General features: G+C 43.1%; 1 protein-coding gene and 1 pseudogene across 6 annotated transcripts in view; both read left to right on the top strand.

Moving 5' to 3' along the window:
* Positions 1–4,315: 4,315 nt before the first annotated feature.
* On the top strand, positions 4,316–5,301 carry LOC142846749 (putative rRNA-processing protein EBP2 pseudogene; annotated as a pseudogene).
* Positions 5,302–10,358: 5,057 nt separating this feature from the next.
* The window catches only part of Ints14 (integrator complex subunit 14), a 30,061-nt gene continuing 15,524 nt past the window's right edge, over positions 10,359–24,895 (top strand). Inside the window, exons 1-8 of one of the 6 annotated variants that reach the window (XM_075965499.1) lie at positions 10,474–10,649; positions 10,779–10,952; positions 11,367–11,639; positions 13,812–14,092; positions 16,551–16,658; positions 21,144–21,299; positions 22,164–22,282; positions 22,688–22,830. In XM_075965499.1, coding sequence (XP_075821614.1) covers positions 13,871–14,092; positions 16,551–16,658; positions 21,144–21,299; positions 22,164–22,282; positions 22,688–22,830 — 748 coding nt within the window. In that variant the 5' untranslated portion in view covers positions 10,474–10,649; positions 10,779–10,952; positions 11,367–11,639; positions 13,812–13,870. Of the gene's footprint in view, positions 10,953–11,366; positions 11,640–13,811; positions 14,093–16,550; positions 16,659–21,143; positions 21,300–22,163; positions 22,283–22,687; positions 22,831–24,895 lie in introns of all 6 variants that reach the window. The other 5 variants (XM_075965500.1, XM_075965501.1, XM_075965502.1 and 2 more) reach the window with 5 other exon arrangements.

Here is a 24,895-nt window from a genome sequence, read left to right as displayed (position 1 = left end):
GATGGTCAGTTATGTCTGGTTACAGTTGGCCTTTCATTCTGTCCAGAGAGAGGCAGAGGCTGCTCTGGGATCCATGTTGATAATCAGAAAAGAATTTTGCCATGAAACCCAGCCAGGAGGTATCCACAAACCTAGAACAAGAGAAATTATTTGCCTTCTGCTGGGATCTAGAACTCTCTCACCTAGAAAAGTGTCCCAGAGACACAAAGCATCCCACAGAGAGCCTTGTGGTGGGAGCTCTTGTTCTGCAGGAGCAAACCACCCCTGCCCTCCATTCCAGGTGCAATGCCAGAGAGTATTCTCACGCTGGGGACATGCCAGCCGTCCAGGCTTCTGCCTGAGCTCAGGTGGGCTTTTTGGATTCTCCCATATCTTTTTTGCACTCCCTGCACCTCCTCAGGGCCAAGCCAAACTCAGACATCCATAACTGGGGCCCCAGCCACAGACCTCAGCTTCTCCAAGGCGAGAAGGAACTAGGCAGGCATGACTTTAACATACAGAGAACAAGAGAAAGCAGTGAATGGCATCACCGCGGACAGAAAGTCAAGTACAGCTCTGTGTACTCATGCTGATGGTTTTCGCTGCTGGGGGTTGAGGTTTGTTTGGGACTCTTTTCTTTATATAATTTACTTATTTTTATTCTATGTGTACTGGTGTTTTGCCTTCATGTATATCAGTGTGAAGATGCCAGATCTCCTGGAACTGGAGTCACAGACAGTTGTTAGCTGCCATGTGGGTGCCGGGAATTGAACTCAGGTCCTCTGGGAGAGCAGTCAGTAGTACTCCTATCTCTAACCCCTTGTTTGGGACTCTTAAAACGCTTCTACTGCCTCATCCAGAGAGGACAAAGCTTAAAAGTCTTGGGGCTTCTTACAGAACAATGTGGGATGGTAGAAGGAAAATGAGAAATGGAGCCAAAGGCCGGGACTCTCAACTCTGCTGCCTGCCAGCCGTGTCATCCTGGGTAAGTGACCTTAGTGTCTCAGCTGTGACATGGATATGTGTCGGTCAGAGTTCTGGAAGGACAGCTGCAGAAGGGAAATAGGACCATGGTCAAAGGGAGACTTAATTTTCACTATACTTTCAACTAGTTTGTCTTTTACCATGTGTATGCTGTAATATTTTAAACATAATTTTTGTTTGTTTACTTTGTTTTGTTTTTCAAGGTAGGGTTTCTCTGTGTAGCTCTGGCTGTCTGAGAACTCCACCTGTAAACCAGGCTGGCCTTGAACTCCTAGAGATCCACCTTCCTCTGCCTCCCAAGTGCTGGGATTAAATACGTGTGCCACCACCTCTGATTTAAGTGTAATTTTTTGAGACAGGATTTAATGTAGCCCATACTGGCTTTGAACACAATATTTAGGGAAAGATGACCTTGAACTTTTCCTTCTGCCTTCATCTCTATGAGACTATAGGCCTATGCCATCATGTCAAATTTGTGTGATTTGGGGGAATGGAGCCAGAGCTTCATGTGTGCTAGGCAAGCACTCTACCAACTGAACTATATTTAAGCACACTTAAATTTAATTTAATTGTAAGAATATTGCCCATATACATAGTAATGACATTGAGGTTACAGGAATTCTGAGAGGCCAAACACACAGTCTATGAGCTTTATACGAGGCTACAGGGGGAAAGACCCTCATGGAAACCTTATTTTATAAAGGGTCTTGAGACCCAAACCCAGCAAAAACCCATTAAAACTCTAACCTGTGTCCAACTGTACTGTACAACAATTACTAGAAATGCCTGGATTTGTGAAAGGTAATAATACATTCGATGTGGTCTGAGTAACACATAGGATCTGTCCTCTAGCGCTACCCCTGGGAGGCCCCCCTAGAGGAGAAGAGGTGTGATTCACGTAGCTTCACACCACTCCAAGGGGCCCAGACATGAACCTGCAGTGTATCACCCAGCAGTTTTGTAAACAACACTAACTGGAAGTGCCAAGGTGCCGGCCTACGATATAAAAGCAGAACCACCAGAGTGGTGGGAATAAATGAGCTTCCTCCTTTGTCCTGGGTTCCTTTCCCTGTCTCCCTCCAGCACCCTGCCCCTGGCCTTGAACTCAGCACTGTGCAGCCAGCCCATACGTACTTCCTACAGAAAGTCTGGAGGGCCCTCTCCTTCCCCTGTGCACGAGGAGAACTGAGCTGGCACACCGGCTGCCCTCTTCCTAAGCACACCGTTTACCTTCAGACTTCGACATCTGCGCCTTCCAAGTTCTGGAAACTTGTCAGAATCCAGGGTCTCAAAGAGTGGGTGTGAAGCTGGACCATGGGGAACACCCCATTCTCCTACCCCCAGCTCCTTAGGGTCGAGTATGAAGGGCATGTCAGGGGAAGAATATCCAATCCTGGCTAATACCAGGCTCCTCTAAGAAGCTTATGGGGCATTGAAAAAGTTCTGGGTCCCAGAGCCTCAGAAGAAGCCTGAGGGGGTAGACCTTTTACCAGGGACACAGAGTAGACTCTTCATGGGACACCCCCCCCCCCGCAAGAGGCAGTAAGGGAATGTCTCAAACTTATTACTAAAGCTATGGGAATTCGATGCCATTTAGGGCTTCCCATCCTTAGGTGGGAGGAAAAACATGGATAGAAGCAGAAAGTCCTCTGAGGAAACCAAGGGAAAGTGCCTGGGGCTTAAGAGATCAGAAGACTTCAGCACCAGGCTCCAGTCTGTGAGTTGAACCATAATCTAAGTGTGGAGACAGGTGGAGACATTAACACCCGCCCTACCTATGGGGGAGAGTGTGAAAACCAGAGTTGGAACGGAGGGACTGGAGCAAAAGTACTTTGCAAACTTGAAAGCATTTTGCAAGCGGAATGTATTTTATTAAGCCAAAAGGAAATCCTCGGGGGATCATGCCTGAACATCACAAGGTACCTAAGATGTTGGCTTCCTGAGCCTCTTGCACCTCTAGGTGACCACTCAGAGCCAATCACAGTGGAACTCGGGTAAAACAGTGAGGTCCTGAGCCTGCAGCCATGTTCCAGCTGACTCTGCCTAGTAGTTACTGTCTACTTTCCCCATTTTCTGCACATCCATGAGTAGCTTCTGCTGTAATCCGAAATAGCAGGTAATCCCTCCCTGCCTCACCTCTGTCCCATGTCACCCTAAGTAGCCCAGAAGTGTGAAAGGTAGCCGTTTCGGCTACCTCTGCCAAAGCCTGAGGTGGCACCACCGCCGCCAGAAGAGCCAGGCAGATCTCTGTGTCCTGCAGTAACACTGAATGCCTGTGCCTCGGGAAGGAAGGCGGCCTCCACTTTTCCTCTCTTCGGAGTTCCCTCTGGCCTGCAGAGACGGAGAAGAGAATACAATTAATTGATGAAGTGAGTTTTTGTTTCCGCTGGAACTTCTTCTATCTTAAAGTGTTACTTACATGACACAGAGCATTCAGGGGAGAAGAAAACCCCCAGAAAGAGATTCTTTCCTTTCTCTCTCTCTCTCTCTCTCTCTCTCTCTCTCTCTCTCTCTCTCTCTCTCTCTCTTTCTTGTGGATCTAAGCTCTCAGCTACTGCTCCAGCATCTTGCCTGTCTCACTGTTGCCATGCTCCTTACCATAATTATCACGAACTCTAACCAACGCTCTGAAACCGTAAGCCCCCAATAAACTCTTTTATAAGTTGCCTTGGTCACGGTGTCTTCACAGCAATAGAAAAGCAACTCAGACAGATTCCAACTTTATAATTAATCACCCTGGGGAGAGTGGACACAATCCAGCAAGGGCTGCAATCTCAACTGCCTTTAGGCCTGGGCAACAGAAATGAGTTCTAGCAGTTCCAGGCAGCGGTAGTGGAGAGTGCCCAGGATGGGGCTGCCCAGAGGACAAATGACACACTGAGAAATGCCCCAGTGTCAAACCACTCAAAAGAATTAAGAGACTGAACTTAATCTACAGGCCTATGGCAGGGCAGAATATAGCAAGGCAGGAAGTCCAAGCAGAGATAGAGGAGGAAAGAAGGTGGAGTCAGGCAAACGTCATGTAGCTGCCGAAGGAGAAAGACACCACAACTTTACCAGTAGGCCACAGCCTGGTGTTGATACATAGATTAATAGAAGTCGGTTAATTTAAGATATAAGAGCTAGCTAGGAATATGCTTGAGCCATTGGCCAAGCAGTATTGTAATTAATATAGTTTCTGTGTGATTATTTGGGTCTGGGTGGCCAGGAACAAAGAGGCAGTCTCCGTTTACACACATGCAGGCTAAATACTAATAAATCTTTAAGAGGTGAGTGGAGACGTTGCTGGCTCTGGTGTGTCTTCAGGGCATGTGGAACAGCAGGTGCACCCCGCAGGGTAGGAGGCCTCAAGATGGACATTCCTTGGCTCTCTGATGGAATCGGAGTCATCCCTGGTCTCAGACCAGGAGTTGCAGAATGCATTTTTTTTCCCACGAACTCCCGAAGCCAGGCCTCAGTGTTGTGCTAGAGAGGCCGAAGAAGGCGGTAAATGAGGAGAATGGTCTGAAGCAGTGTTTGGCTGAATTCAAACGGGATCTGGGGTGGGTTGAAAGGCTTGACTTGACCCTGGGTCCAATGCCGGAAGTCAGTGAAACTCAGCCAACACTCCAGAACAAGTAGCAGAGAAAAGGTGTCAATCCAGAAGATGACTTCCAGAGGGAAATGAGTTTCTACCAGTGGGCCCAAGCTGCAGTGCTGGCAGTATCACCCTGACTTCATTAGCTCCAAGTCCCCACCAAATGACCCACCGATTATTAATTATTTTGCAGAAATGGCCAGGTCAGATCAGCAGATGCACAAGATTCGACAGTAGCTGCAGACTAAACAGGCTGTCATGGAGGAATCTGAAAAGGCCACACAACTTCGAGTGCTTAGGAAATACGGGAAAAAGGTGCAGACTGAGGTCCTCCAGAAGAGATAGTGGGAGAAAGCACGTATGATGAATGCCATCAAGAAATACCTGAAAGACTTCTCTGATAAGCTGGATTCCCTTGAGGGGAATCAGAAGCCTGTTGAATGCGGTGCAAAAGCCAGAACGAAGAGCCAGAAGATGAGTAAAGGGCCCAATGCCAAACAACGATACAAAAATCAGAAGTTTGGTTTTGGTGGAAAGAAGAGAGCTATGATGATGTCTCCAGCTTCCTAGCCAAAGTGGCTCATGGCAAGCGCCCCAGGAAGCCTGGCAAGAGAGGGGCAAATAAGCACCCGGGAAAACGAGCAAGACAGAAGAGGAAGAGCAAAGCCCGCCGAGCAGCATCATGCTCTCTAAAGAACCGAGAAAAAAGGGCAAATGTACAGATTCCAGAATGCTCAGAGTTTTTGTCTTTCTTTTTATAGAAATTTTTTTAAATAAATTAAACCTATGAAAGATACTCTTGGTTAAAAAAAAGAGAGACTAAAATATTGAGAAGTTTGCATATTAAAGAATATTGCTGACAAAAAAGAAATCTTTAAGGGTTTTGTTTATTTTGCTTTAAAAAAATTTAAAGACTTCTTTTGTTTGTAATCATGTGTATGTGTGAGTGTATGTCACCTGTGGGCTGGTGCTGACGGAGGCCAGAAGGGATCCAAATTCCCTGGAGCTGAATTTACAGGAGATTGTGAGCTGCCTGATGTGGGTGCTGGGACTTGAAGCCAGGTCCTCTGGAAGAGTAACAAGTTCTCTGGTTATAACCACCGAGTCATCTGTGCAGTCTTTTATTTTGTTTTATGTACTTGTTCTCTTAAAGACGCTATCGAGGTTTTACAGGACTGAGTAGCCAGACTGACTAGGTGGGTAAGAGACAAGATCACAAGGGTCTTTAAAAATGCAGACTTTAAGACACTTTTCAAAAAAGAATGTCCCAGGGAAAGAAATTCAGTTCTTTTTCTTACAGAAATGTGGTACCCATTCATTTTTCTCTGCTTTTCCCTCTGACTTTGTCTGCAAAAGACCCCTCTACTTTCTGCCTGTCTTCTTTCCAGCATCACATGAGACTGGGGGGCAGGGGTGGGGTGAGCATCCAGTGGTGGATAAGGCAAGCTCCTGTTTGCAAAGCAAAGAAGTTCATTGGGATAGAAAACATATGAAAGCTTTTCTTTGTTTGGTGAATCTTGCTGTGACTTTAGAATAGAGAGAAGCTTTGTCACTTTCTCAAATGCTCGGGAAAAGACTGAAAGAGGATTTGAGGGCAATTAAAAGAAAGAGGCCACAGTTTCTTCGTGAAAAGAGAAGAGACACAGAGGGGGAGACCTAGAGTTAGAGTTTCCAGAGGCAGAGCAACAGTTTCAGTGTTTGGGGGCTGGGTAGATCCGGCTGTGAGGTGCCTGCTCCACAAGCATGAGGACCCAGATTTGGATCCCCAGCCACAATATAAAAATACTGTGTGATAATACAAACCTATAACCCCAGAACCGGAGAGACAGCAACAGGTAAATGTCTTCTGGGAGCGCATTAGTCAGCCAGACTTTGGAGTGACAGTATCTCAGAGGGCAACTGAGGAAGCCATCCTGTGTCAACCTCTAACCTTCACCCGTGCGTGCCCTCACACATGTGCATGCCTCATGCACACAAAGACTTCAGTGTTCAGGTACTAATCATGATCCAAAGAAACAAATCAAAACAAAAACGAAAAGTAAAATGTTGCTGGGCAATGTTGGTGCACACTTTTAATCCCAGCACTCAGGAGACAAAGGCAAGAGGATCTCTGTGAGTTTGAGGCCAGCCTGGTCTACAAGAGCTAGTTCCAGGACAGCTAGGGCTACACAGAGAAACCCTGTCTCAAAAAACAACAAAAAAGTGTAATGCTTGAGATTACTGGATGTTTGAAAGCTGACTTAAGGATATTAGAGATTTATTGTCATTTTAAATTTGATTGTAGCAGTATAATTATGTTTTTTTTAAGTTCTTATTCAGGGGGATCTGGAGAGATGGCTCAGTGGTTAAGAATACTGGCTGGTCTTCCAGAAGACAGAATTGGTTCTGAACATCCACATGGCAGCTCACAAACATCTTTAACTCCAGTACCCGGGGATCTGACGCCCTCTGCTGGTCTCTGCAGCCTCTTCTTTCTTCTGTAAAATCAAAATGGGATACACTGAGCAAGTGATCTAGCAGACTAGCCAAATGGTGAGACCTGTACTTGATTGAGAGACCATGCCTCAAGTAGAATAAGGTGGAGAGCAACTGAGGAAAATTCCTGACATCACCCTGGAGCCTCAGTTCCACATGCACTCATAAGAACATGCATACAGCACGCGTGTGCACACACACACACACATATGATCACACACGATAAAAAAAAATTCCTTATGTTTTAGAGATAGATACCAAATGTTTCTAGACGAAATGTTATGTTATCTCTACCAAAATATTATATTGGGAAGAGGTAGGTTGAGATGTAAATGAGAGAAGATCAAGAGTAGAAATTGGGTGAAGAGGGATTTATTATGCCATTCCTCCATCTTTGTGTGGTTCTTGTCTTTTTTTGGGGGGGGGGGAGTCTCATTATGTATCCCTGGCTAGCCTGAACTCAACATGTAGAGCAGATTTTTCTGGAAACCAGAGATCTTTATGTTCATCTCCCACGTGCTGAGATTGAAGGTGTATGCAGCACCGTGCTGGATTTTTTTTTAAGATGAGGTTTCATGTAGACCAGACTGGCCTTGAAGTTAACAAGTTCATATGTAGTTGAATTTCTGAACCTCTGGCCTTCAGTTCTTGAGTGCTGGGATTGCAGGAAAGTTCCAGTGAGCCTTGCTGATGCAGGACGGCTGGGATCGAACCCAGGACTTTGTGCATACTAAACTAAGCAAGTCCTCTACCAGCTGAGCAACATCTCTGCCTCCAGACTTCTGGAAAAGGTGTTGTGTGGTTTTTTTTTTTTTTTGAGAAGGGCCATATCTCATATTTCACTAGACTTATACTTTGAGGGAACAGTGGGATGAAAAACTGGATAGAGGGCAAGCGTGGAGCTTGGACAAGACTTAAAAGTGGGTTGGGGCCAGGCTGGAAGCAGCAGGAAGGAAGGTAAAGGGTTAACACACGTGCAAGAGAGTAGGGAAGAATGGAAAGGGGAAGTGAGCCCCTCCCTTTCTTTCCACTTTTTCTGTACTGGCTACTTACCTTTCTCTCTGTAGAAGAAAAACCTAAGAACTTAGTGAACAAACCCTGAAATTCCAGTCCAGTTCACAGGGTGCAGGAAGCTACATTTTCAACAAGTGCCCCTAGAAAACTGGGTATCTAGAACTCCCTGTGAGCCCCAAAACCTAGTCCCTGAGAATAGCTCAAGATCTGACACTAACTTTCATTTTATCACATCATGACCCAACCACTGCACCTTTCAAAGCCTGGGTCACAGAAGTTTACTGTTTCAAATCAGGAAATAAGGGGATGAGAATCACAAAGGGGATGGTACTTACTGGTTTCCTTTAAAGTGTGTGTGGGAACATATAAAGACAGGGGGCCTTTCAGACGGGAAAAAGAGACTTATCAGTCGGTTAAAGCTTGAAAGTCTCCTTTGACTCACTCTGACCCTTTCCCCAGTGTTCTCTGATTTTATATTCGCCGAAAAACCTTCTAGTTTTCAATGGATCTCCACTAAAAAGGAAAAAAAAATCTCTAAAACATGTAATGGTTGTCCTAAGTTACCCGGTCTCCTCTTGATAGTTCTGTTTTGTTTGTTTGCTTTTTGTTTTTCGGAACAGGGTTTCTCTATAGCTTTGGAGCCTGTCCTGGAACTCTGTAGACCAGGCTGGCCTCAAACTCAGAGTCCCCTTCCTCTTCCTCCAGAGTGCTGGGATTAAAAGTGTATGCCACCACCACCCGGAGATAGTTCTGTCTTTATCATCAATTTTAATAAACTGATCTTTTCTTTTCTAAGTCTCTGAAAGGCCAGTTGTTCAGCAGAACTAGGGCAAAAATCTAACCACCCATCAGATGATTGGCAACGAGCAAACAGATAAACTTAAGTTTAGACTTTAAGGTAATAAACAAGACCGTGTATCTCAGCTGGCCTAGAACAGCAACCCATGGCTGAATCATCAATACACTGGGGCATCTAGACAGATAACTCCGCTGCCTGCACAGTCTTGGCCAGATCCCTCCCGAAAGGAGGAGATTGAAAAAAATAGGGCTAGGTAATCAAGTTTACTTACCTAGAGCCCCGTGCCTGCTCAAACAGAACACGGTCTTAGGTTGAGACCAGCGAGGTTGCGGAAAGGTGTTCTTAAGCAAATGGGAGCTAAGTCTGCAGGCTGTGTGCCTTGATACTGGTGAAGATATTCCCAGAGTCTGATGTTGCTTTGTCTGCCACCTCTAATAGAAGAGAGGAAGCAGGAAAGAACAACAAGCAACTAGACCCACACTCTCTCCCACAGAACAAGTTGTGTCAAGTCAGTTCTAAGAGTTTTCCTCCCTTAGCCCACTTGCAACCACAAGCGAAAAGAAAAGGTCCTATGCCTAAGGCCTTCTGGGAGTTCTGTGTTCTCACTTGTCACTAGTCTTGTGAAGCATTGCTCTTTGAACCAGAACTACCCAGGGGCCTGCTAGCATCCACTACCTACCACTAACTGTCACTCCCTGGGTCCCAGCAAGTTACCTTTTGCCCACCTCAACCTCCAATCCCCTAAGGATCTTCCTGAGTCACATACTATGCTAGGGACATCCGGGGGACAGAGGAGCAGGCAGGGGCCCATGAAACCTTAAAAGGAAGCTGAAATGCAAACCCCTCAGCACGCCTTAGACACTCAGAAGTAATAACTAACCGAGCCACGCCTCCGCCTGTCTCAAAGACAGGGTAGGGAAATACCATGGGCTATGTATGTTCTGAGGGGAACTAAGACCTCAATGCAGAATAGGCTCAGGTCAGCCAGGTGCTTAGTCTGAGCACTCAGCCGGTAATTACAACTTTTGTTGGTTTGTTTGTTTGTTTTTGCTTTTCAAGACAGGGTTTCTCTGTAGTTTGGGAGCCTGTCCTGGAACTTGCTCTGTAGACCAGGCTGGCTAGTCTCGAACTCACAGAGATCCTCCTGTCTCTGCCTCCCGAGTGCTGGAATTAAAGGTGTGTGCCACCACCCACCCAGAATTACTGCTCTTAAGAGTAGGAAGAGCATTTTGTCTTTTGCGCAGAGGATGTGCTTGAGAATTCTGAAGAAAAAAAAAGCTATGACAGAAAGAGTCCGAGACTGGCCAGGAGGGGTCTACAGAGACCGCGAGGTAGAGGCAGATGGGGGAAAGTAAACAGAGAATGGGGTAAGAGAAGGAGGGAAGGTCCAGAACTGAACAAGACTCAGCTTCATTAGAAATTGGGCTCCGTGGTCCAGAGGCGGGGAAGATGCGCCCCTTAGCGTCCCAAGCGAGCTACAGCCCAGCTCCGGCGGTCTGGAAGCCCCGCCCAGGCCGCGCTGTCCGCAGACTCCGGGTTCCCTTGTGTGGCACGGCCCTTAAGTTCTGGCTGTGGCGCGCGGGCGGAAGATTTAAGAGGACGGACCGACGCTGGAGATGCGCTCCGGGTAAGTCCGGGAAGCAGTGGGCTGAGGGTTTTGTTGCTGGTTGGGGTTACCGGAGACGGGGTGAAGGAGAAACGGTAGCGGGCGGGCGACGAGCCTTCGCTGCCGCCTAAGCGGGGTGGCCGTCTCTGGGCGCTGGCTCCCGGGCCTGCTCCCGGCCTCCCTTCCGTGTGGCCCGGGTCTTCAGCGCTGCTCTGGTAAACAGTGGGATTTCGCGCCGGAGCCAGGCCTCCTGTGTTCCCTCTACTCCTGACAGACATCTGTCTCTGGCCCCTGAGAGTTCCATCTCCTCTTTCCCCAACTAATGTTTTAGGCTCTTTTTAAAGGTAAAATTCTGCCGGGCGGTGGTGGCGCACGCCTTTAATCCCAGCGCTCGGGAGGCAGAGGCAGGTGAAGCTCTGTGAGTTCGAGGCCAGCCTGGTCTACAAGAGCTAGTTCCAGGACTGGCTCTAAAACTACAGAAAATCCTGTCTCAAAAAACCCAACAACAAAAAATAGAGGTAAAAGTCTGTTCTCCAGTTGCAATCCAAATGAAGGATGCTATATTTCAGGCCATTCATTCAGAGACTAATCATCTGAGAACTCAGAGTCCTATAGGGCAAGTCAGGGTGACAGGAAAACCGAATGTGCACTTAGAAACTGAAGTGGAATCACGTTTGGGAGGGAGACTCCTGAAACTCCAGTTGCTGTGGACGGGCTAATTCAGGGTAGAACCATAAATATAGTTGACGACTTTTAGAGCAGTCGAGTGGCGAGGGTGTTTCATCAGGAGAAAGAAGACCCTTAGTTATCCGAAACGTTGACTGTAAGATGGTATCCACTGGAAAGAGTCAATCCAAGTGAGAAATACATCGTGTTATCTCAAAAGCGAAGCTAGTAGGCAGAGGTTTAATTTTTTTTTTATTGTTAACTAGGTTTAGACTACTCGAGTGAACCAGCCTTCAGGAACGTTCCATTCCTTCTTCTATCCCAGTGCTTACAACCTGGGTACAAAATTGGATTGCCACAAGTTGGCCACGGCAGAGGGCGTTGTGCTTGGGACCTGACACACATGCCTCAGACAAGAGAAAGAGCCAGCTTCTCAGGTGTCCTCAGAGTCGGTCACCCATTGCAGTTCTGACAGCAGATTTCGTGGACTAGAAGTGCTTGTTGGTACCTGATGAGTTATCTGTTTCCCCTTCTAAGAGGTGAGGGCAGTATTCCCCATGACCTTCCACTTTTCAAAAGCATAAAGGCCTTCATGCATAAATATGACCACAAGATCTGGATAAACCATAACTGAGCAAAGTGCAGGAATCATGGGTGTCTCTGCTAAAATAAGAAGAAAGGAGGTGTAACTCTGGTCACGGGATTAAAATTTTTAATGTATTTTGCTAATGAATGAAAGGTGTATGTTGTGATTAGGGTAGTTCATTAGTTAGGATCAGGTATCTGTTGAGCAGATGTAGCTCTGAGTAGACATTAGTAGACAAACCCTATTGTGATCCTTGCCCTTAGATCACTAATAATAGTTCTGAACTCATTTTTCTTGGAGCTGCTCTTCAGACCAGAGTTCTGCAGGGTGGACTTAGAAAAATGCTAGTATGTAGCAAATCAGGGCAGTAAGGTGCTGGGTGGTGAGGCCATGCCATCTCCCCAAGGGTGGGTATGTTTACCATGCATTGTTTAATGAGGCAGAGAGAGGGATACATATTTCAATGTGAGGCTGGAGTGGCTCATGGGTTAAGAGCACTTCTGGAGGACCTGAGTTAAGCTCTTAGCACCCACATTAGGCAGCTCACAACCACCTGTAACTCCAGCTCCAGGGGATCCAACACCCTCCTCTGGACTCTACTGGGCACCTGCTCCTACTTCGCATGCACTCACACAGACACACACACTGAATAAAAATAAATTTGTTTTTCTTTTAATTTTCTTTCAGACTGTCTTAACATTTCAGACTCTAGGAGAGTCTGAAAAAGCAGTTCTTTTCTCTGGGTTAACTTTTTTGGTATTGGATACACGAGATGTTACAATATTTGAGATGTATCTCTGGTCATTGTGGTAAAAAGGCTTCTCCTGTTTGATCTGCATCCCTAACCCTTACATATAACATTGTTTCCAAGACCCAGTCTATGCTCAATTTCCAACAACCTACTTACAAGAGGAATTCTAGGATATATAGTTGGTCATATACCTAACAGGAAATCTGCCTCTTGTTTAGTTAGTAAAACTAAATTTTGAACCTGATGAGTCTGCCCTAATTGTATATAATATATGCAATGTGATTTTTCTTATTTTAGTCTTTTGAGACAGGATTTCATATAACTCAGACTCGCCTCAAACATCTTAGAAACTAATAATGACCTTGGAGTTCTGATCCTCCTGTCTCTACCTCCTGAGAGCCCAAATTACAGGCATGTACAATTGTGGCTTACAATGTCATTTTAAGTTTTTTTGAGACAGAGTCTTATTATATAGTCCTGGCTGTCTTGGAACTCACTATGTAATCCAAACTGGCCTTGAACTCACAAATCTACCTCTCAGGTGCTTGGATTAAAGCTGGGGCTAATGCTACCATGCCTGACCTACAGTATAATTTTTATGAATTCTCATGCAGTGTACACACACATGCATGCAGGCACAAACACACATGTATTATGAACTGCTTTTTTAAAACTTCATTCTTTATACATAAATATTTTCTAAATCTGTCATTTATTTTAGCTCTTTAACATTTTATTGCATCTGCAGATTAATAAAGGGGCAGCAGTCTCTATCTACATGAGCAGATCTGTGTGTCTGGGAACTTTATTCTTGAGAACAGAAGCATTTTCTCCATACTGAGCTTATTTCATAATCTTAAAGAGCTCTTCCTTTCTTCCATTTCTATATTTTTATTCAGTTGCATGAAGAAATTTTAACTTTCATAGAGATTTTTAATTTTTCTTTTCCTAAAACAAAGGCACCAAGCCACAGAGGAATTAAAAACCCTTGTACTAATGCTACAGTATTCATCAAGATAGTAGCAAAAAAAAACAGTCGATTGTCAGGTAGTACATTGCATTTGATGGCTAGACGCGCTCTTCAATAAATTAAGGCATTGATGTAAGAGTATTTATTGTATTAAGTTGTGTGAAACTGAAAAGTTTGGAGTCAGGGACTACCTGAGTTTATGTAATGCACTTCTGCATTTAATGCCCTTGAATTAGGCCTGCTTAGTGGGTGTGTCCAAGAGAGGCCCTCACAGTGAACCAGTCTTCTTGTTCTTCTCCCTTAATTCTGTGGGGCTTACCTCCATATATTTCTAGGAAACTGGTTAAAATTGTGTTGAAAAACTTTCCTTCCCAGGATATGTAAGATCTTATTCTTTTCCACAGCATTTCTCCGGTTGTAGCTGGCTCTCTGTTCTGAGAGGGAGTGCTAGAACTGTGCCATCATGCCCACTGTGGTGGTAATGGATGTGTCCCTTTCCATGACCCGACCTGTGTCTGTCGAGGGGTCTGAGGAATACCAGCGGAAGCACCTGGCTGCCCACGGCTTGACGATGCTATTTGAACACATGGCCACAAACTACAAGCTTGAATTTACAGCACTGGTGGTTTTTTCATCACTTTGGGAACTGATGGTCCCCTTCACAAGAGATTACAACACCCTGCAGGTACTCACAGGATCCATTATTGTAGGTACATTTTGACAGAGCCCACATTTACTGGGAGATAACAGTATTGTGATTGTGGACTGACTTTAGGACTTGGAATTTAGGTATGCAATCTATAACTGAAAACGAGGTTCACATGGTCCTAGCTTTCCGCTGGCAAAGCCATGAAATAGGAATGTGCTTTATTTTCTTCTCTTGGATTTTGGAATCTGAGGATAGTGCTCTGTGTGTTAGAATTTAGCATCTTTATGTCTAACATTATTTCTGCTTTCTCATAAAATCTAAGGAACTAAAAAGTGGTCATCCTCGCTTTTTAAAAATCATTATTACAGGGGCTGGAGATATGGCTCAGTGGTTAAGAGCACTGACTGCTCTTCCAGAGGACCCGGGTTCAATTCCCAGCACCCACATAGCAGCTCACAACTGTCTGAAAATGTAGTTGCAGGGGATCTGACACATTCACACCAATGCACATAAAATAAAGTTAAATAAACCATAAAAATATTTTTAAAAGAATCATTATTACAGAAATTCAAAATTACTTTTCTCTCTGACAGATAGCTTTGATTTTTTTTGTTTGTTCTGTTTTGTTTTTCAGGACAGGATATCTCTATGCAGCCTTGGCTGTTGTGGAACTCTGTAGACCAGGCTGGCCTTGAACTCACAGAGATCCACCTGTCTTTGCCTCCCAAGTGTTGGGATTAAAGGCATGCGCCACCACCTCTACCAGGCCAAAGATACATTTTTTAACCCTTGGCCAGTAGCTATTATCTTCAAGGCTTTTCTGCAGTATGCCAAAGAATTTACTTTCTGACATCTTTAAATCACTGACATTTCCAGGAGTGCTTAACATAGTACCTTGCCCCCTTGTATTTGTGGAATTAAACTGAATAGTTTAAGTGATAGTTAAGCAGGTTAGAAAGCAAGGGTCAATTTAGACTGAATTAAAAATATATTTATGGGGGCTGGAGGGATAGCTCAGAGGTTAAGAGCACTGGCTGCTCTTCTAGAGGTCCTGAGTTCAATTCCCAGCAACCACATGGTTACTCACAACCATCTGTAATGAAATCTGGTGCCCTCTTTTGGCCTGCAGGGAGTGATACATGTAGGCAGAACACTGTATGCATAAATACTATCTGTCTGTCTGTCTGTCTATCTATCTATCTTATCTATCTATCTATCTACATATATACACATATATACATATATATGGAAAGGGGGCGGGAGAAATGACTCAAGTTAAGAGCACTTATTGCTCTTGCATGTATGTGATACACATGTGTAATATATACAGACATACACACAAATTAAGTATTTTAAATATATATGTAAGGAAAACATTTTTGTTAAGGTGTTCTCTCTCTCTCTTTTTTTTTCCCCATTTTTCAGGACAGGGTTTCTCTGTGTAGCTTTGGTGCCTATCCTGGAACTAGCTCCTGTAGACCACACTGGCCTCAAACTCACAGAAATCCTCCTGCCTCTGCCCCCTGAGTGCTGGGATTAAAAGTGTGCGCCACCACCACCCAGTTCAAGGTGGTCCTTTTTTTAGCTCCCATTTTATTTTTTCTTCTAAATGTACTAGTTCACTTTGAGGGGATTTAAGACAAGGTCTTTTGTATAACCCAGGCTGACCTCCAATTCTCAATCTTCCTTACCCTCTTGAGTACTGGCATTACAGACATGCACCACCCTGCCTGGCTTTTACTATTTTTCTCACAAGTGATTAAGCTTAAGGAGTCTGATATTCAGGGTTCTGAAATTTGGGGAATTGCTGTATATGGCACTGAGAAGCCATAATTAAGATCTGGAACCCTGAAGTCAGTCTGCCTGGGATTCAGATGTATGCCCCGTCACCTCTTATCATGAGAAAGTTACTTCATCATTCTGTACCTCGGTTTCCCTGTTTAAAAGAGGCAGTGGCAAGATGGTCAAATGTATATAAATGCTGGAAATGGTGTTTAAGGTGTGAGTAATAGCTGGGCAGTAGTGGTGCACGCCTCTAATCCCAGCACAGAAGACAGAGAGGCAAATGGATCCCTGAGTTTGGAGCCGGTCTGATCTACAGAATGAGTTTCAGGATAGTCAGGGCTACACAGAGAAACTCTGTCTTGAAAAAAAAAAGAAAGAAAGAAAAAGACATGTGGTTAAGGTTGGATATAGTTGTAATTTTCATTTTTGTAATGTGTTTTAATTCTTAATTTCGGTATTTTCATTTTCCTTCAAGTCCACTTAGACAAGGCTTGGAACTGCCCACGCTCACCTATAAGAGGAGAGAATAAAGAAAGCCAATTTAAATATCCTTTATAGTTGAGAAAAATCTGTCTCATTGTTTTTCTTTAAAGAACCTGTGCTTTGTGGCTCTCAGAGACTTGGTGTACCCTGTATGCTTTGAACAATCTGTGTTTTCTGATAACAAACAATAAAGAACAGTAAGCGCTTGTGTTTTTTATTCTACAAGGAAGCACTGAGTAACATGGATGATTATGACAAAACCTGCTTGGAGTCTGCATTAGTTGGCGTTTGCAATATTGTCCAGCAAGAATGGGGTGGAGCGATTCCTTGCCAGGTAATGATCAATTCTTTCTTATCACCCTAAGTTAAAAGTGTCAACTGCTGAGTGCTTTGATTTTCTTTAGCTTATTCCATCAGCAGATGACACAGCTTTATCATTCTAGAAACTACATCTTACACCATTGGTATTTGGAAAAGGCTCTGAATCACCCTAATTCATCAGCTAATCTAATCCACATCGTGCTAATGTGCTCATGAAGCAGCAAAATGATCCCTCGAGGAAAGCAAAGCAAATCGGCTTACTACAAAGTAGCACCATTTGTAGAAGAGACAAAGGGCTCCCAGTGGAGTATAAGAACTGTGTTCCCTGGAAAGGGTAATTGTGGTTTTGAGTGGTAGAATTGTAAACATCAGTATAGTCTGGTCTTTCTTTATTCCTTCAGTGTAGTATTTATTCAGCAAACTTCTGTCTCAGCTCTAAATTGTATGGAAGTGAAGTAGAGAAGTATCAAAAGCTGTCTTGCTCCTTTTGTGAAACCTACAGTGGTTCCCTATTAGCATCAAAACAAAGCAGAGTAGCAACACGAAAGAGAATTAATTAGATGTCTGGTGTAAACTGATACTTTGAGAAGTAGTGGCTTATTTAAAAGGAGAAAACAAATACTGCTAACAGGAAAATTATAACAGTTTTTCTGTGTTTAGGCTTTGCAGATTTCTGTCCCGCTCACTGAGTTCTGTAGTTATAGTATGATAGAGCCATAGCATAAGAAGTGAATGAGGCACTCGGGAGGCAGAGACAGGTGGATCTTTGTAAGTTCGAGGCCAGCCTGGTCTACAAGAGCTAGTTCCAGGACAGACTCTGAAGCTACAGAGAAACCCTGTCTCGAAAAAAAAAAAAATAAAAGAAGTGAAGAGGATGGCTATGTTGCTTTATCTACAAAACTAGATCGTGGTTAGATTATGGCCTCTGGACCCGTTTGCCCCAGTATATGATGTAGGACTTTCTATTAGAGGGTCAGTTTCCTCAGTAATATCAATGGCATAATTAGTATTTTATTTTCTAATTCACATTTCATGTATAAAGCCAGGCACATATCATACACCTATAATTCCAGTTCTTAGGAAACAAGACTGGGAGATTGCCAATTCAAGACTAGCCCGTGCTATGAAGTGAGACCCTGTCTTACAAAAACAACACAAGGGGGCTGGAGAGTGGCTCAGCAGTTAAGAGTACTGACTGCTCTTCCAGAGGACCTGGGTTCAATTCCCAGCTCCCACATGGCTGTTCATAACTCTCTGTGACCACAGTCCCAGGGTATCCAAGGCCATGAGGCATGCACATGGTGTACAGACATACACACAGACAAACACCTACACAAAGAAAATTACAGTGGGGAGGTGTGACTCTGATTAGAGCACTGACTGTTCTTACAGAGGACCCAGATTTGATTCCCAGCACCGACATGGCAGTTCCTAACTGTCTGTAATGCCAGTCTCAGGGGATCTGATGCCTTCTTCTGCCTTCCTTGGGTATCAGGTACACACACAATGTACAGATATACATACAGACAAAACACTCATACACATAAAATAAAAAAAATTTAAAACCCCAGCAACAGTAGTTTTAAGATTGAAGTTGCTTGGCAGTGAAGAAAGGCTAGAGGTTAATTGAGAAGACATAGAGACATAGGAGGCTGAGGTTGATTGAAAAGACGTGGAAGAGAATGTAGGGCATGTTACAAACCTGTTCTCTAGATTGTAGGAATGCTTACATAATTAAATGCGGTAGTCAGAACTGTATACTAAAACCACTCAGTTTTGCTGCATGAAAATTATATATCAAGTCAAATTTTGGAAAAAAATTTAAAAAAACTTTTTTACTAGAGTGAAAACCACACTGTTTAAATTCTTGAGCTCATAAAGACCCTTGTTACTTTAGACAGTTAAGTCAAATTATTTTAGTAAACATTTGTTAATGAAAACAACAAATGGGGCTGGCGAGATGGTACAGTTAGGAACACTCGGGGTTTGTGCATAGGACCTCGGTGTGGCTTCCAACACTCACAGTGTAACTCACAACTGTCTGTAACTCCACTCCAGGAGAGCTGATGGGTAGATGCCCTCTTTTGTCTTCCTCTGGTATCAGGCACACCTGTGGCAGGAGAGCTGATGGGTAGATGCCCTCTTTTGTCTTCCTCTGGTATCAGGCACACCTGTGGCGCATGTATATCCATGTAGGACATACACATAAAAAAACAAACCTTTAAGAAGACAGCAAATGTCTTTTGATTAATTCTTTTCAGGAAAGCAGTACATAACTTTATAGACATCATTTTCCTTGCCTGCATATATGTCTGTGTACCATGTGCGTGCCTGAAATATTCAAATGAATATCTGATTTTTCTAATAATAAACTGAATAAATAAAGTTTTTTGTCAGTATCTTCTGAACAGCAGGTACTGGTTTCATTTGCTCTTCTGTGATGAGAGGGGTCAGGACTGATTTTAAGGGCTAGACCTTTGTAACATGCAGACATCACCTTTTCATCTTTTGTTTAGATTTTGTTTTGTTTTGTTTGTTCATTTTTTAAGGGAGAAAGAAGAACCTGAATTGGAGAGGAACTGTGTCAGAATGCCTAAATCCATTTAGACTTGCTAAATGTATAAAATCCAAAGTACTGTATTAGAAATGATAATTACTGGTGATTTTACAACCAGTTAATATGAAATTTATTTAAATGGGGGTTTTTTTTGGCTAACACTTTGAACAGCCAGATTGTACCTTCATTATCTGAGTAGTGTTTCACTTGGGCATTACATGTAATCTGTCATAACACACATCCGCAGCTGGTGGGATGGTTCAGTGGGTGAGGTGCTCACGCTTCAAAAGCCTGGCACCTGAGTTCAATCCACAGAACCCATGTGAGATGAAAGGAAAGTGCTGAGTCCATAAAGATGCCCACTGACTTCCACTTACACACGTCATGCGTGTGTATGTACACACACACACACACACACACACACCAGCATCTATAAAAGCTAGTATAAGAAGTAAATCACACTATTTATAAATTGTTGGTTCCTCGAAGAAGAAATTGCCACGTAGTCAATAGACTACCTTCCCAAAAGATGATCTCCACCCAGGGAACCTCTACTCTGTATTCTATGGTGAAGTCAGTGCCGGTGTTGGTGCCCCATGAGGTGCAGCCACCCACTAGGCTAAAGAGAGCTAAATTAGTCTTCCCTCGGGACGCTTAGGAAGTCCACTAGGGCTTCACTATCACCCTGAAGCCGTGGAAAAGAGAAAATGGCTTTTCAGATACCATTTTCAGATCTATTTTATTGACCTTTTCAAATTACAAGTTAAACTTGTGTTTTTTAAAAGTCTTGTTGCTGCCAAAATGGCCTGACAGATATTTTTACACTTAGTAGTGAGGACAAGTGACAGTGCCAGATGCATTTTAAAAGTAGTTGTCTTTTCAGCTGACCAAGAATAGGATTTGTCATCTTTAAAATGACAAATCACAATTCAAATTTGGGGCTCTTTCCTTGAGGAACCCATAGCACTGTGTCTAGACCAGTGCCTTAAGTTCTGATTCCTTATCTATTAAGTAAAAATTGGCTATGATTGCTTTTTTCCTTTAAATGTTCAAAGGTAGATTCAAAAAATAACTAGAGTTGGATGTGGTGGTGCACACCTTTATTCCCAGCACACAGAAGGCAGAGGCAGGCAGATCTCTGTGAGTTAGAGGGCAGCCTGATCTACATAGTGAATTCTAAGTCAGCCAGAGCTAAAAAGTGAGGCCCTGTCTTTAAAAAAATAAAACAAAAATAACAATTAAATGAAATAGTGTATGCATTTTAAATACACGGTTCATTGACTCCCAGATGCATATACCTATGTAAGCACCACTTTAATAAAGATATGTTCCCTATCTCCCTCCCACCCCAGGTTCAGGAAACCTTGGGGAAGAGGCTGAAGAGAGAATGTGAGAGCAGGAAGATAGGGAGGAGTGCTGTGACATGCCATCCCACTCGTGAGTTCACAGCAGTTGTGGTTACCCGACAAGATGAAGCTAGTAAAAATTCCTTTGTCTATCAGGAAGGGCTCACGAGCCCCATTCATAGCTGAGGAGATATTGGCAGTTGGTAACTACAAAAGGAAGGAAAGTAATTTGTCCTTGAAGGTGTGGCCCCTTGTAGGTTGCTCTGCTCCAGGGGTGGCCCCACACTCGTATGCATAAAGGTAGCACTAATTGTGTTCAGCAGGTGATTTTTAAAAATATAGAAAAGAGAAGGAAGAAGTAAAATTGAGATCATGTTTTGGGAGTAGCCTGGGGAGAAATGGAGAAGGAGCGTGAGGAAGTGGATATGGTCAAAATACATTTATGTATCTGGACTTCTCAAGGAATAAGACGCTTTATATATGTATGAAACATAGGATCTTCCTGTCACCCCACAGATCCTCCCCTTCTTTCTAGCAAGAGTAGAGAATAATAAATATAGCATTTAATGTACAAGCCTCCTGTCTTTACAAACAGGTTGTTCTGGTGACTGATGGCTGTCTTGGCATTGGCAGAGGGTCACTGCGACATTCCCTAGCTACTCAGAATCAAAGGAGCGAGAGCAACAGATTCCCACTCCCCTTCCCTTTCCCGTCTAAGTTGTATGTCATGTGCATGGCCAACCTAGAGGAGGTAAGACTTTTCCTCAGCTCTTGTTAGTTTGATTAAATTTTAGACTAACTCTCTTTGTTGGTACATTTGATTGCCAATGCTGCATTATATGCACCGTAACATTGTCTCCACTGGTTTCACCCGAGGCCGGTCATAATTTAAAAGACTGCATCTCAAATGCTCATTGACATTCAGAGGTACCCAGCTTGGGAACATAGCTGTGGTTGTCTTTCTTCTTACTGGTGGGTTGTGGAAGAGCCAGGTGGTTTTTTGTTTTGTTTTGTTTTGTTTTGTTTTGTTTTGTTTGAGGGGTGTTAATTATGTCTCTTTTCCAGGAATTCTTATATCCATCCCAGAAGAAATATTGAAAGAGTTTATGTGCTTTAATTTTAGGGGGGTAAAATAATGTTATTGTCAGACATGTTTTATTAAATGCTAGACTTCCTAGTTTTGCCATTTGAGAAAAGTATTTAAGTTCAGTTTTTTTCTATTGTAAAATATAGATGAAAGGCAAATGGATCTCTGAGTTTGAAGCTAGCCCAGTATTCATAGCAGGTTCTAGGCTAGCCAGGGCTACATAGTGAACCCCTGTCTCAAAAGCAGAGAAAGGAAAACTGTAGATGATGGTTTTACCAAACCACGTTAGCCTCACCTTCCTGAGGAGAGGCTAGCCAGGCTTCTGGAATGTCTGATTCTGTCTGAAGTGGCGCTACTCGTATCATGTCTTTATTACTTTACTCTTTTGTAGCTTTGAGTCAAATCATAGTTATTTCTGTTAAAATCATCTCAGTCATTTCCTGCAGGTGTCATGATGGTGTTAGCTTGGTGTACTGAGTAATTGGTACTTTGTGCCACACTAAAGAGGTCATTGCTTTGGCTTTGCAGCTTCAGAGTACTGACTCCTTGGAGTGCCTTGAACGACTTATAGACTTAAACAATGGTGAGGGGCAAATTTTTACTATTGATGGCCCCCTGTGTTTGAAGAATGTACAGTCTATGTTTGGGTGAGTATACGTGTAAAGCTTTTTCACCTTTATATTTAATCCAGATCATAAAGTGATAGCCAGGAAGGATATCTGTTTTATTATTGCTGATTGTGTGATTTAGTTTTTCTCAGATAAAGTTATCGGAAGTAGTAGTTTAAAAGCTTACTCTGTTTTCAGTTAGGCGTGACTACATCTGTAACGCCTGCAGAACTGACTTACAGTTGGCTCGGCAGTTTCAAAGGTTAAAGTATATGGGTCTGAAGGTTAAAGTATATGAACTGAAATCTCACCACAATGTCGGCTTGTATCCTCTGTCACAAATACTCGAGTTTAGTCTAAGAATCAATGGGAGAAAATAACAGAATTTGAATCTAAGGATTTCTTGTATATGTGTCATATCACTGTTCCTCTAACATATTCTAGAAAGCTGATAGATCTGGCGTACACGCCTTTCCACGCTGTTCTCAAGTGTGGCCACCTAACGGCTGATGTACAAGTCTTCCCCAGGCCAGAACCTTTTGTTATAGATGAAGAAATTGATCCTATCCCTAAAGTCATTAACACAGGTAACTTTTTTGAAATTTCCTTCTATTATCTTTTTATTACCCTTCTATTATCTTCCTATTACCCCTCTATTTCCTGTTATCTTTATCTTACCTAAGAGGTGGCAAGTTATTGTCTTTCATAGTGAGATCTTGAGTTAATCTCCAATCTCTGGTCACTGTAACTACGTATTACTGGGTTAGAAATAATGGCCAGGTTGACTTCAAATGATAAGGTGTATCTTCAATCTAGTGTTCTCCCAGCTGAGCTGTTTTAGTCACTTGAGATGATTCTTTTTTTGGTTTTTGGTTTGTTTGTTTGTTTGTTTGTTTGTTTGTTTTGGCGGGGGGGGGGGGCTTGAGACAATGCTTCTCTGTAGCTTGGAGCCTGTCCTGGAACTAGCTCTTGTAAATTAAGTTGGCCTCGAACTCACAGAGATCCACCTGCCTCCCAAGTGCTGGGATTAAAGGTGTGTGCCACCTGAGATGATTCTTAGTAAAGATACTGAGATTAATTAGCATCATAACTAAGGTGCTATTTGAAGAGTTTTCTTCTAGACTTGACTCTGACTTTTGCTGTGACCTTGGAAGTTGCTTCTTCCAATCCTTATGACTCAGTGTAGGGAATGAAGCAGTCAGTCACTGAGCTTTTGGTTCTGATATATTGAACCATTCCAGCTCTGCTTCTTGTGTTACAACTAAAACGAAATGCTTTTGTGTCCTACTGCTCTGATATAGTACATATTTGCTGACGCCATGCCTAGCTGCATTTAATGACCTTGAATTGTGAAAAATGGCAGGCGGGAAAGAGAATTGTCTCCCGTTAGTCAAAGGACTCCTTGGGTGATGAGTGCATGCCAAAGCTCTTAGGGATGATATCACCACTGTCTTGTTGATAACTGGTCTATAGTCTGACACTTACTAGATGCTTAACAGATAATTGCCCAGTCAATAAATGATTAAAAATAAGTGTGTAATAAATAAATGTTTTTTGTTTTAGAATGAAAGCCTGTGAGCAGACTTTTTGCTTTGGCTTTTGGCTGTCTAATTGTAACAGTATATTAAACCGCACCTAATGTTTTGTTGCCTTCAAACCAATTAAATTATACTTCCTTCCTGCCCTTTATTTGAATATTTTTTTTCCAATATAAACTTTTAGTCTTAAGATACTGTGTAATTCCTACCTAGATCAGTAAAGTGTTTGCTGTAGGCCCTGTCCTACTTAGTTGAAAGCTGTTAGCAGTAGATGTTTAGCTCAGGAGGTGCTGACAGCAGGTCTTCAGGGAAGCACTTGGCATGGTTCTGGTATTTTAAATTGTTTTGCTAATATGGCTGTGCTGTTGATAGACTTAGAAGAAAAAATTAAGAACAACTTATAGAGGTTTCCTTCTATGAAGAATAGTGAGTCTATTTTCTTTACAATTTTTAGTGTTTTCATAATTTTGTGTTAATTGCTTATGTAACCAAACATTTTATTAAAAGTCCAATTGAGCCAGTGGTGGTGGTGCACGTCTTGAATCCCAGGTGGATCTCTGAGTTCAAGGCTAGCCTGGTCTACAGAGTGAGTTCCAGGGCAGCCAGGGCTACACAAAGAAACCCTGTTTCAAAAAAACAAATCAAAACAAAAATTCTGTTTAACTTTAATTTTTTTTATTTTAGTTTTGAGATGGTCTCACTAAATAATTCTGACTGGCCTGGAACTCACCATATAAATCAGGCCAGCCTTGAACTCACAGAGATCCACCAATCTCTGTCTTCTGGGTACTAGGGTTAAAGTTGTATACCACCACATCTACCCATGAACTTTTATTTATTTTAGCTCTTCAGGAAATAACTTGGGACTGTAGTACAGCTGCTATAAAGGGAATGAATCATTATCATATTGATTTTGTATAGAATGTATTTCTTTCTCAAGGAAATGTTCTTTTTGAGTGTGGCTGTGATATATACACATAAGTGTGCAGGCGCAGGTGCCCATGCAGGTGTATATAGAGGCCAGAGGAAGACATTGGGGTCTTCTCTATCATTCCCTGCCTTATCACCTTGACACAGGTCTCACTAAACTCTGCTGGCTGCCGGCAGTCTACCA

The sequence above is a fragment of the Microtus pennsylvanicus genome, chromosome 3 (assembly GCF_037038515.1).
Source record: "Microtus pennsylvanicus isolate mMicPen1 chromosome 3, mMicPen1.hap1, whole genome shotgun sequence".
Classification (NCBI taxonomy): Eukaryota; Metazoa; Chordata; class Mammalia; order Rodentia; family Cricetidae; genus Microtus; species Microtus pennsylvanicus.
This window is presented reverse-complemented; position numbering and strand designations above follow the sequence as displayed.